The following is a 12,262-nucleotide window of genomic DNA, read 5'->3' as shown; positions in this document are numbered from 1 at the left end:
TGCAGTGATACGATATCTATATATGCTGCGGTGTAATATTACTACCAGCTTGTATCGTAGGTATTTCGTAGTACGGGGTGAAATTACCAATCCCGTACCTGCGCGGCCTCGTGCGTCTTGCTCATGTACTTGTACATGCATCAACCCGCTCGTATTCTGTAAGCTTGCCTGTAACTCTCTCATCTGGCGGTGATGGCCTCTACCTGTCGTGGCTGAGCCTCACTTCCGAAGCGGCAGGCCAAGCCCGCAGATCCTGGCTGTTTGTAGAAGCCCATGGCCGACCTTCGGCTTTCTAGATACTAGCTCGATTATTGATAGCATCTGCCTCTCCCGATTTTCGAGATCCCACTTAGATTGAATGCCCCCACTCGGGGAGAAACGTTATTCTCGGCTTGCCAAGGGACAGGAAGCCAAGTCAGGCCCATGAAACTACAAGTTGGTATGTACTCAAATCAGATACATATCATTCTTTTCTCTTTCCTTTTTACTTCTTCGTTTCTCTTGGATAGATAATTTCCCGGGTTGCATCTCAACAACAGCCCAATGGAAAGCAGCCGGTTGCAATTCTCTCCATCCATCTGCCGAGCCCAACTAGAGATAGGTTTGTCGGGATCGCCGTGTTTTCTTGTCTTTTTTGCCACCACCCACTCACACTTCCCTGTAGACGAGCACAACACGCAAAGAAGGCGAAAAAATGGAAGGGAAAAAATTTGTTCTATGCATTAGCCCATCTTCAAGCTGAATCCTTGGCGCATCTTGCAATCAAAAAGTTTTCATTAACCGAGTAGGTAGCATCGCTTTGCTAGTGACAGTTTAGCTGGCGATGCAGAAATTTCCGGCTTTTGGTGCAGAAAAGCACGAGCCGCGTTGGCACCATGTAAATCGCTCTTGTCCGGAATAACAAACAAGCAAACCACCTACGGAGCTCCAACCACTAAACGCGGAACGTGGTTCATGCTCTCCTGACCAGCTTGCATAGGCGTTATCGGATGCTACCATCTGTAGATAGCATGTGGCAAATGCTCGCCCAGTCTCGGAATTGCAGTGACTAACAACGGGGTCCTATATCGCTGTCTATTTCTCTCTTGCTGGTTGCCATCTTGGAAAAGGCCCGTATATAACAGGTGACAACAAGTCTTGCACGTCAGCTCCCCGCAGTATAAGTTCATCCAAACACTGGGACATGTTCGAATTGCCGGCGTGACATATCGGTCCACAAGCCGCCCACAAAAAGAGGACTGCTCCTCTCAGTTCTATTTATATGCATTGCCGTGGCCGGATGCTGATCGATTTACCTTTACGACTTCTAGGTGGGGCACGTTGTCTAGACGTAGTTGCATGATTCAAAGGATAGGTTTGCGTACACGTGTTTCCTTCAACTGTGAGGCTCGTTTAGTTGTTCAACTGCCGTTCGAGAGAAGCAATGACCAGAATCACAAGAATAACATCAGAATGGATAAACAGTGATTCTCCTCTAGCTAGAAAGTCTGCCTAAACATTGAGATAGAAAAAAATTGCAGTATAATTTATCGATATCGCAGTATGGAGGGATATCAATCAGAATTCAGAGAGGCTCACTTGAGTCAGAAATTCAGAAATTCATCAACATCAAACGTGGTTGATCCATATCCACCAAATCCGTATCAGCTCCATAGAAAGGACTCACATACCCCTGCATTTGCCGTTAACTGTCAAGCAATCAAAACACCCTAGATGAAATCCAGAGAGCTCTCCTCAAGGTGCCGTTAGTCATCAACAACCCCAAGTAAACAACGCAACGGTGAGAAAGGATAGGAGAAAGGGAAAACATTGCCCCAAAGCCAGAAAGCATCGTGTCATAGGCTCAGCAGCTTAAACGATATGCCCATCTCCTCCAGCACTTGTTCCATGTGCTCCATCACCATTCGCAGCCCGGCCTTTCCACCATGACAGACACCGCTCTCAATGTGTGCTACGAGCCCGCTAACCGTCGAGAAATTCTTCATTTCTCGGTGGGCTTTTCCAGGTTTCCCCGAGAACAGGATTGAAGGGCAGTGGAACATTTTGGGCGTATGAGCCGCGGAACTCATGTGCATATCCAAACTCAGGCGCGTCAGGAATGGGCGTTTGGTATCGGGACATAAAGGACAGAAGAAAAACTTTTGCTTGGAAAGCTCTGTGCTGTCGCTTGTTATAGACTCGGTTTCTATCCCGGATGATGAACGTCTTGCCAGTTGTCCTTCTACGAGGCTGCCAAAATCAACGTGGCTGCTGCTCGGCGTCAAAAGCACTCCTTCATCTGAATCTGTACTTGGCGTCATGACTCCCGAGCAAGTCACCGATCCATCGTCGTTTTCCAGGCTAGTCCAACCCGAATATTCAAAGATTCCGCTGGAACTAGTAATGAGATGATCGTTGTCTTGCACAAGTACCAATCTGTTGAGCTTCTGCCGGTTCATGCCTGACTGACAAGAGCCATTTTCCATGTGAGCAATCATGGCCGAAGGGCTGCTGAAATGAGCATTGCATTCCACGCCGCAAATCTTGCCAGCCATGCAAGTCAAGTTGCTAATAGGGCGATGGATGGTAGACTGCAGATGCTGTTTTAACGAAGCAGCAGTACCGAACGAGCGATCGCATTCTTCACAGTAGTGGTGAGCCTTCTTCAACTGCGGCTCCTTATGGATTTTATCCCGGAGGTGCTGATTCAAGGCAATGAAATTCTTGAAACTCTTATTGCAGTCACAGCAGCCAAACTCCACGGCGTGTCTGACCGAAGTAGAATGTTGGCGCAGTGCAGCCTCAGTATCAAACTTTGCGTCGCAATCGTTACAGCACCAAACCGCATCTTTCATCCGCTTTTGACCGCAAGCCGGAAAGGAAGAGGCTCTATGTTCCTCGAGCTTGCGTTTTGTGCGAAGGCATAAGTTGCATTCGCTGCAGATGGACCGCCTTACAGCACTTCTGTGCTCTCGTAGATCCTGCTCTTTCTTGAAGCGGCGCCCGCATGTGCAAGCCAGAGGCTGCATTATTGATTTGTGTTTTTATTTGCTTGTTCGTCGCCTTGCTGTTTGTATTCCAGGCAGATGGGGAAGCCGTCCGATGGCGATGGCGATGGCTATCTGGCTCGAAGAGAAATGTTCGTCTCAAAGTAGTGACAAAGTAGTGATGTATGCAGGAAAAAACATTCATGTGGAAAGTTGGGTGCCCAGGCAGAAATCCATCACATTGGAGCCGCCATGAGGGGAAGCACAGCGTTTTTAGGTTCAGCACCAGCTGGAGGCCTACAGCCTCGTGATGTTTGTATTCAGCCAACAAACACTAAACCCTGCAGCTCCTCATCGCTCTCCACGAATCGCAGACGGAAGCGAATGTGGCGTGGCCAATAGGGACATTTTCCTCCATGGCCAAGTGTTTCATACATGATTTTCAGGCATACTTGCAGGAGATCGCAGGGATGGCTTCCAAGACGGCATGATGCTTGAGCAATTGACGTCGAGGCTGGGTCTGCGCCTAGGCCGCTTGCGTGAGGATTGCAACCCTGTGGCTGAAAGTAAGTTTGTCTGGCGAATGGCGCCCTCTCGATTCGGTCCTTGCGAGTGAAGCTGTAATTCATTGGGGGCTGCTTTGGGGGGTACGTCTCAACCGGCTCCAGGCACCAATGCTTACCAACAGCAAAACTGGGCGCCTGCTGAAACACGATAGTCAACAGCAGACCGGAAAAGAAGACAACGACGAGCATGTAGACCGAGAAGCGAATGGGCGAGAACTGATGAAGAAGTGAATATTGAAAGACGAAAAAGAAGCCTTAGATTGGAAAAGAGAAAATGTCCATGTCTATAATATATATGTCTTTCAAAACTTGATCGTACACTTTCGTATCTCCCTAGTATTTTTTTTATACACATTCTCAGTCAGCTCGTCTTTTTGATATATGCTGAGATCACCGTAACCGTCACCAAAACACCTCTTTTATCCAATTCTTCATACAAGCTTTTTTGGTCATTTTCCTTGCCTTTTTTTTTTTGTTGGTATCATTATCTCGTTAAGCCACCACGTTTATTCCTATTGATTTGCACTGGAAAATAATAGAGCGGCATAGTCCCTCCAGCGATAGTCCAGAGAGTCGAAGTTCTGACTGCTTAATCTTGGCGATTTCGTAGACGTGCTTTAAGCTGATGGTGCCCACCGTCTCGTGGCCAGGCTTGTTGACGCCTTTTCTGTTTCCCTTCTTGCCCACTGGCGCTCCGACCGCATTGAGCAGCAGCCAGGATGTTTGCGGTGTTCTGAGATCAAAGGTAAACGACCGATCTGGCCGAACGGTGACTCGGCACGGCATTGGCGTTCCCGGGACGATATTGGCAGTTCTGGCATTGAATTCCTAGACGACAGTCAGTCTTGTATATTTCTTTTTAATCCCTATATACATATATACACGTCATACACGTCATATATGCACAGAGGATGTACAGACCTTGCAAAAGTCCATAGACTTGACACCCTTGCTACCCAGAGCAGGACCAACTGGAGGGCTGGGACTGGCCTGGCCGGCGCCCACAATCAGCTTGACAATTGTGTCGACTCCGCCCGCGGCGCCTTTTGCTGCTTTTGACATGATTGCGGCTGCTTTGCGGAGGATCAGGGCGATGCGTAATATCGATCTCGCGATCTTGACGGAGATTTTTTGGCTTCGAAATCTTGAAGCAACTTGCAGCTACAGCCATTGGAGCATTTAGCGCTAGAGACCAGGCGGGGTTAGTGGCTCATGATTTAGTGCCGTAGACGTTGTAGCGCGCCCCATCTATTCTTATCTTATCGATAATCCCCCATGGCAGATTTCACTGCGAGCACCCAAAATTTTTGGAAGCAGATCCTATCGAGAGAATCTCAACTACTATACTATTCTCAAAAAAAAAACGATCATACAGCAAAAAAGGGAAGAAGAGAAGACGAATACTAAATCGCATCATATATCAGATCTAAATTACGCGAATCTATACAGAACCGTCTCGACAACATCTACAAGTCCCCCGATTTCATCTTGACGGACAACCACAATGCCGTCGACACATAAGAAAGAGAAGCCCTGGGATACCGACGATATCGACAAGTGGAAGGTCGAGGCCTTCACCGCAAAGGACAATGCCGGCGGCACATTCACCGAAGAATCGTCCTTTGTCACGCTGTTCCCCAAATATCGCGAAGTCTATCTGAAGGAGGCCTGGCCGCTCATCACCAAGGCGCTGGAGAAGCACGGCATTGCCTGCACGCTGGATCTCGTCGAGGGTTCCATGACGGTCAAGACGACGCGAAAAACCTTTGATCCCGCCGCCATCCTGAACGCGCGCGATCTCATCAAGCTGCTGGCTCGAAGCGTCCCGGCGCCCCAGGCCGTCAAGATCCTGGACGACGGCGTCGCGTGCGACATCATCAAGATCCGAAACCTGGTGCGGAATAAGGAGCGCTTCGTCAAGCGGCGCCAGCGGATACTGGGCCCCAACGGCTCTACGCTCAAGGCGCTCGAGCTGCTGACAGAGACGTACATTCTCGTCCACGGCAACACAGTATCGGCCATGGGACCGTACAAGGGCCTCAAGGAGCTGCGCAGAGTCGTGGAGGACTGCATGAACAACATCCACCCCATCTACCACATCAAAGAGCTCATGATCAAGCGCGAGCTGGCCAAGGATCCCGAGCTGGCCAACGAGAGCTGGGACCGCTTCCTGCCAAACTTCAAGAAGAAGACGCTGAGCAAGAGACGGGTGCCCCTCAAGGTCACGGACAAGGCCAAGAAGGTCTACACGCCCTTCCCGCCGGCGCCGGAGAAGAGCAAGGTCGACAAGCAGATTGAGAGCGGCGAGTACTTCCTCAACAAGGAGGCAAAGGATAGGGCGGTGCTCACCGACCGCAGAGAGAAGCAGAAGGAGGCCAAGGAAGAGCGGGCAAAGCAGCGGGCAGCCGAGTATGTACCACCGGAAGAAGATAGGCCTAAAAAGAAGCGGAAGAAGACTTCTGAGTAGGGTGGCTATTGGATTACGCCGGGTGGTGTTGTTGACGGTTAGGAGCGCTTGCTTTTTCTATTCATCTATTCCATGTATTTGCAAAAATGTATAAGTAATATCCAGGAGACATTTGGAATGGATCTATTAACTTGATTTTACACCAGTTGAGCCAATGTTAAGCTGGTTTCAACTCATAAATGCACGTTGTATTATTCACTAAATAAGTTGCTTTGGCCGGCGAGATCCTTCCAAAACACAAAGTTCTCAATCTTCGCTTGCTCTCTTCCCTTTGCTCTGTTATTGATCCTTTACCAGAGTCTTGTCCTTCTTTTCATGTCCGTTTCCCTTTACCCAATATTTTTAGAGCCGATCCTTACAGCCTTGGAGAGGATGCTTCGGAGTCAACCTCAATCACCAGCTTGCCAAACTGCCTTCCATGCTCCATCTCCTCGAATAGTTTGTCGATGGCCTCGAGGTCTCCCAAGCCCTTGATCGTCTTGCTAATAACTGGCCTAATCTTCTTTTCTCTGACAAACGCCACCATGTCCTTAAACTCCTTCTTCGACCCCATTGTAACGCCCTTGAGCTCGACGTGGGCCAGCACGGCTTGCATCAGCCAGTCCATCTTGGGAGACACCGTCATGCCATACTGGGAGATGACCGCGCCGGGCTTCAAGATGCGGATGGTCTTTTTGATAATTGGCCCACCAGCACCGTCGATGATGGCATCAAGATAGGGTCGGTCTTTGGGCAGCAGAGCAGCCAGATCCTTCTCCCACGTCTCAGACTTGTAGTTGACGCCTCCCTTTGCGCCCAAAGCCTTGGCCCGCTCAAGCTTCTCCGGGTCGCCGGATGTGACGAAGACGTTGCATCCAAAGCCGACGGCAAACTGCAGAACCGACAACGCAACTCCACCGCCAATGCCCGTGACGAGGATGTTGCTCCCGGGGAAAGCAGCGTTGCTCTTGGTTACCAGGGCTCTCCATCCTGTGAGTCCCACCAGAGGCAGCGCGGCGCCTTCGCCGGGCGTGAGGTGCTCTGGCGCGAGAACCACTTCATCTTCAGGCACAACGGCGTAGTCCTGCCCAGTTGCAGCCTCGGTGAGCCTGCTGCTGCCAATGACGGCAAACCCTCTGGCATCTTCAGGCCCGGCGGGGTCAGCCTCCCACCCACGCATAGGCGTTAGCAGGACGGCCTTGTGAAGGAGATCTTTGCGGGTGACATCCGGCCCAGTTTCGACCACGGTTCCATAACCATCGGCAAACATGGGGTTGGTGAATGAAATGGCGGGATACTGGTGGCGACGGATGAAGAGATCTCGGTGGTTGAGGGCTATGGCGGAGATGCGGACGAGGACCTCGCCGGGGCCCGGTGTGGGCTTGGGGACTTCCTTGATTTGGATGCTGTGACGGATGATCATGTCAGCCTTGGGATTCTTTCTACAGTTTCTTTTGAAATTCGCAGCCGAGGCAATGGGTCAGTGGCAGAGCTGATGAGACTTACGGATAGTAGACTTCTCCAGGCTTGCCCTCAACTTGCTTCAAAGTGATAACACGCGGCATCGTGGAGGTGATTTAGTTTAGAACGAGAATAGATGATATCAATTGATGCAAGAGAAAATGGGAAAATGGGAAAATATTGATCGAGACTCAATCAACTTCTCTTTGCAGACTTATATACCTTTTTACATATAGCTACACAAGGCCAGTAAGATGCTACTCTCTCACCGCAGCCACGCGGTCCGCATTTCCAGCTGGGTGGCTCACTCTTAAAGTGCTGCGAATTGCCTATTATGACATCAACCCCGCCACGATTCGCTGCAATGACCTCGGTTACGCTGCGACTAGCGGTCCGCAGACGGCATTTGTCATTTTCCCCCCGTCAAGTAGAGCATTGTGTTTGTTATCGCTATTTTACTTTTGGGATTTAGGATTTGATTTAAATTGGGTCATGCGGGAAGTTCCATTTCCATATATTGGCTGGTTTGATGTGGTGTCACCAATACTTTGCCTGATGCGGTCAGTGCGCGGGTTGTCCAGGTACACCATACAGGCCTTGGTATTGAGTGAGAAGTGGTACAGATGCTACGAAGAGTGCACCGGACTCTGTTTTTGTTGATGGGTGGAAGACTCGGGACCTTGTTCCAATTAAAGCAGTTTGTCTACCTAATAGATCTAATATGATAGGTAGGTGAGAGGCGTAGCAGCACGATTTACAAAATAGCTGGTGCCATTCTATCTCAATGTTGCACACGGAGTAAACGTCTGCACAATCCGCAATAGATTCAACAATGGCATGCTCTCTTCACAAAGAAATCACTTCAATTTGAAATCAATTTGCAAACTTTCTCTCCTTTATTCATCAAGTCTGTTTAACAACGATACGATTACGACGGAAAAGACGTTATCGATTACGCAGCTCACTTGGTCAGTAACTCGTGCTGCAGGCATGCATCTTTCTTCATTCGCAATCGTCACCAGCAATTGCTTTTCTTCAGTTTCTCAAAGTCCTGTCTATTTCAATTTCAAGCTTTTCGCCTTGCTACGCTTCAGTCTAAGCGTCATTGCGTCGCCAGCGCTAATCAAATCAAAGCAGCAGTATACCGTCACAGGCCTCTTTTGACGTCGCAAGCCGAATGCCAGCTCCTAGTAGCTCAAGATCGACCCATCGCCGCATCCGTTGCGGAGGCCCAGCACGGCGATCTAATGGAGCAGCGTCCGCCGTTGAGTCCGCAGTTTCCACGTCGGTTCGGACGGCCGGCTGAGAGTCCGTCATCGGAGGTCGCCGAAAGGATTCCCGGCATGTGTATGCCATGCGCTTTGGTCTGGCTGGGATCAAGAATCTCATGGTTGATTGCACAGAAAATGTTCCTCCTTCGCCGCCTCTGATTTGCCTTGGAGTTCCCAATGAAGCCTTTCTCAAGATACGGGAAATGCGATTTGACCAATAAGCGGCCAGGCGATTTCGAGTCCTAGCCGTGCTCTCCAAGACGACGCCGTCTACATGGGATAGAGTAGCATCCAAAGTTGAAAGAAGAAACAGTGTGTGGGTACGTATTGCTTCATTCTTCGTCTGCAAGTACTGATTTCTAAAGAAAAAGGGATGTCTGACAATTGATGCCTTTCGTCCATTAGTAAACCGTCATTTGACAACGTCGCCGATCAACTGTATAGTAGACGAGTTCGCTCGCCTTGCGCAGAGACACTGCTGCATGTTTCAACTCCTTCACCTAGTCTGGAGACCGAGTGGGTGGGTATCTTCAGCACGACCAGCAGCTCACCGAAGCTCGCTGGCAAGTGCTGCCTCTATTAGGCACAGCTCCGGCTTGTATACCGTTATGTTCGGCGACTAGACTAATTTTATCCTTGGGGGGGTTTTGGCGATAATGGCACAGACCGCAAATAATGGCTTCCCCTTGCTGTATCAAGGTGTAAGCTGATCCCCGATATGCCCTGTCCCGGCAGTCGTCCTTGCGTTCATATCCTCTGCTGGTACTGATTTGTCAAGGCCATGAACAGTGCAAAAATCTCCTCGCTTTCAGCCCGATTTCAGGCTGTACTGTGATTTGTGTCAAGGTTGGCGTAATGCCTCGCTCCAAGCTTCTCATACTACTATAGGAATTCTTCTTCCCGACTGGGTAGCACAATCACCAGGGCGCTCGATCGGGAATATCCCACGGAAGTGTCAGAACGTTAAAAGCATAAATCCCGCCCATGCCGCCACGCACGCCATGGTCCCCGAGAATTGCGCCTCTAGCCATCCGGTCCGTCGATGTCGGGGTCTCGGCGATCGTGGCCACTGGCAGGGGTCCACTAAAACAAAACTCGTCGGCGACTCTTTCATATGAGCCCATTTCCTTCTCGATTAGGGTCGTTATGCTTGGGACGAGGTATGGTGAAATTGTAGCAAGGGATCGGAGGCCTATAATGAGACGCTGGCAAAGTTGAAGCCCGAGTGCAGATTCATACAATATCCCAGAGTCTTCACAGTAGTGCCCGATGACCCGAACAAGGGGCTATTATATGATCATTGCATCGGTGTCCACGACTAATGGTACCAGCTGCTCTACGCTTCTACGCCGAATCTCCCTGCATGTATCAATATCGTTATTAATACTTCTACTGTATTTCAAGTAGACGTCTCTGGTTCCTCAGAGAGCTAGCATTCTGCGTCTTACTCTACGCGCCTACCTCCTTAAGAGTTTGCCTTATTCCTTCGTCTTCTTGGGCTACACTCTCCAGCATCGTTCTACTATGGCGGCAACATTCTTAACTGGTGCAGCGTTTGGAGCTGCTACCATGGGCGCTTCCTTTCATAACCCTGCTATAGTTGTTGCCCAGATGAAGTTTGAAAACTTTCATATGGTACAGGCATTTCTGACCGCAACTGCAAGCAGCGCGTAAGTACAACGACGAAACCCCCTTTTCTGACATTCCCAGCGTGATGCGCCATACTCATGAGTACGAGACTGACTTTTGATGATCAAAGAGTCATATATACGGTTGCACAACATTTCGACTATGTCAAGTTAAAGCCCAGAAGCTCCTCACCGATAGGTCTCTTCTCTATATACGACGGCAATGTCATCGGCGGTGTTCTCCTCGGTGCCGGAATGGCCTTGTCAGGATCGTGCCCAGGAACACTATATCCCCAGCTGGCTGCTGGCGTTCATACAGGCTTTCACGCGCTCAACGGAGCCATAATCGGCGGGATTTTGTGGACTGGACTCCTTGCCAAGATGTTCAAGGGGTATAAAGAAAGAGCAAACGCCACTCCCATAACGACGACTGCAAATGACCAACTTGGTCTGAGCAGAGGTGCCACATTGCTTCTCTTCGAGGCAGCATGCATCTCAATCCTCGCAGCAACCACAATCTACACTCCCCCATTTCCCGGAGCAAAGATTCTCGGAACGACAGGCGGGCTCATCATTGGTCTCTCCCAGCTCTTCTCCATCATCACACGAAAGTCTATGATTGGCATTTCTACCGTATACGAAGAGATTGGCAACCACTTTTGGTGGCTAATCAAGGGCGCAGAACCAAATACGAAACCGACTTCATGTAACAGCATGGTGTTCGCCGCCGGCGTCACTGCTGGAGCTTGGGGGTTGCTCCAGGCTATCCCTTCGCTGGCGAGTGCTCCTGTGTTTGAGGCACCGCCATTGTTGGCAATGACAGGAGGTGCTCTCATGGTTATTGGAGCGCGAATGGCGGGTGGCTGTACGTCTGGGCACGGCATTAGCGGCATTTCACTGCTGTCTTTGTCCAGCATGATCACTATTGGCTGCGCGTTTGCTGCAGGAGCAGTTGTTGCACCTTTGGTTTATTAAAGCATGGCTATCTAGTACATCCCGAGCCAGTTGTCTTACAATAGGAAGAGAATGGGCGGACAGCTACGAGAAAGATCAAGTCATTAACTCGCCACTCCAGCTCCCTTCTTAGCCGTCACCTCTATTTCAATCTTCATCTCGTCCAGCATCAGCTCAGCTTGTACCATTGTCGCCGCAGGCCGCACGTTGCCAAACCATTTTCTCAGCACTGGCTTGATGGAAGAAAAGTCGTTGCGATTTGGAAGAATATACCGCACACGGACAACTTCGGCCACGGAAGAACCAGCTTCCCTCAACGCTTTGTCGATGTTGGCCATAGTCTGCTCGGTTTGGTCGTAGACATCTGCAGAGATTTTGCCGGTATCATAGTTGTATCTGCCAGTTGATGCAATTTTGTTATTTCATAGTCAGGGGAAGATTGATCGTCATGTCTCGTCTCACCCAGTGGTCCCCGACACAAAGATCCAGTCATCAACGATAACGGCTCGGGAGTAGCCGATTTCCTCTTCGAACTTGGAACCGGAGCTGACGTTTTGGCGAGGCATTGTACGTGATTTATTAGACACTGAATGATTTCCGAAAAGACGTCAGTTATTATAGATTAGAAATGCAGCGGATTGTTTATTTATGGCTACACATATTCTTAGTGTGACTCATGCGCCCTTGGCTCGATTTGCTTTATTCTTCATACAAGCCACGTGAAGCCGTTCGTTTTCTCGGACCCGGCGCTATTTGTATCTCCCGTATGTAACAGCTTGTGCCGATGATAATCGCAAAACGGCAAATTTACTCTTAGTGCGGCTTTTAGAAATACTTTTCTATTGTTTCACGTATGTCTGACTGAAAAGAAGAGTGTCGATGGCATCGTAATTTACAAGTCGTTCAAGAACCCTTCCTCTAATCCCAATCATGCTGCTTTTTGTTGTCGTTATTGTACAGAGAGATACAC

The 12,262-nt window shown here is 49.6% G+C and overlaps 6 protein-coding genes across 6 annotated transcripts; 2 read left to right on the top strand and 4 right to left on the bottom strand.

Annotated features, from left to right (window-relative positions):
* Positions 1-1,835: 1,835 nt before the first annotated feature.
* Positions 1,836-3,008, bottom strand: TGAM01_v209646 (hypothetical protein; the record flags this gene model as incomplete). The annotated part of the gene is made up of 1 exon (XM_018808068.1): positions 1,836-3,008. The coding sequence occupies one exon, from the start codon at positions 3,006-3,008 to the stop codon at positions 1,836-1,838; it is 1,173 nt and encodes a 390-aa protein (XP_018658725.1).
* Positions 3,009-4,024: 1,016 nt separating this feature from the next.
* Positions 4,025-4,594, bottom strand: TGAM01_v209645 (50S ribosomal protein L11; the record flags this gene model as incomplete). Its single annotated transcript, XM_018808069.1, has 2 exons — positions 4,025-4,360; positions 4,454-4,594. The coding sequence occupies 2 exons, from the start codon at positions 4,592-4,594 to the stop codon at positions 4,025-4,027; spliced, it is 477 nt and encodes a 158-aa protein (XP_018658726.1).
* A 442-nt stretch (positions 4,595-5,036) lies between these two features.
* Positions 5,037-5,999, top strand: TGAM01_v209644 (ribosomal RNA assembly protein KRR1; the record flags this gene model as incomplete). Its single annotated transcript, XM_018808070.1, has 1 exon — positions 5,037-5,999. The coding sequence occupies one exon, from the start codon at positions 5,037-5,039 to the stop codon at positions 5,997-5,999; it is 963 nt and encodes a 320-aa protein (XP_018658727.1).
* A 355-nt stretch (positions 6,000-6,354) lies between these two features.
* TGAM01_v209643 (hypothetical protein) lies at positions 6,355-7,543 on the bottom strand (the record flags this gene model as incomplete). The annotated part of the gene is made up of 2 exons (XM_024550604.1): positions 6,355-7,384; positions 7,485-7,543. 2 exons carry the CDS (start codon positions 7,541-7,543, stop codon positions 6,355-6,357), a joined length of 1,089 nt encoding a protein of 362 aa, XP_024404646.1.
* A 2,691-nt stretch (positions 7,544-10,234) lies between these two features.
* TGAM01_v209640 (hypothetical protein) lies at positions 10,235-11,313 on the top strand (the record flags this gene model as incomplete). The annotated part of the gene is made up of 2 exons (XM_018808072.2): positions 10,235-10,380; positions 10,470-11,313. 2 exons carry the CDS (start codon positions 10,235-10,237, stop codon positions 11,311-11,313), a joined length of 990 nt encoding a protein of 329 aa, XP_018658729.2.
* An 83-nt stretch (positions 11,314-11,396) lies between these two features.
* Positions 11,397-11,858, bottom strand: TGAM01_v209642 (hypothetical protein; the record flags this gene model as incomplete). The annotated part of the gene is made up of 2 exons (XM_018808073.1): positions 11,397-11,688; positions 11,755-11,858. 2 exons carry the CDS (start codon positions 11,856-11,858, stop codon positions 11,397-11,399), a joined length of 396 nt encoding a protein of 131 aa, XP_018658730.1.
* Between the last annotated feature and the right edge of the window lie 404 nt (positions 11,859-12,262).

The sequence above is a fragment of the Trichoderma gamsii genome, assembly GCF_001481775.2.
Source record: "Trichoderma gamsii strain T6085 chromosome Unknown Scaffold_49.2, whole genome shotgun sequence".
Taxonomy (NCBI): domain Eukaryota; kingdom Fungi; phylum Ascomycota; class Sordariomycetes; order Hypocreales; family Hypocreaceae; genus Trichoderma; species Trichoderma gamsii.
The sequence above is the reverse complement of the archived record's forward strand: the minus strand, read 5'-3'. Positions and strand labels throughout refer to the sequence as shown.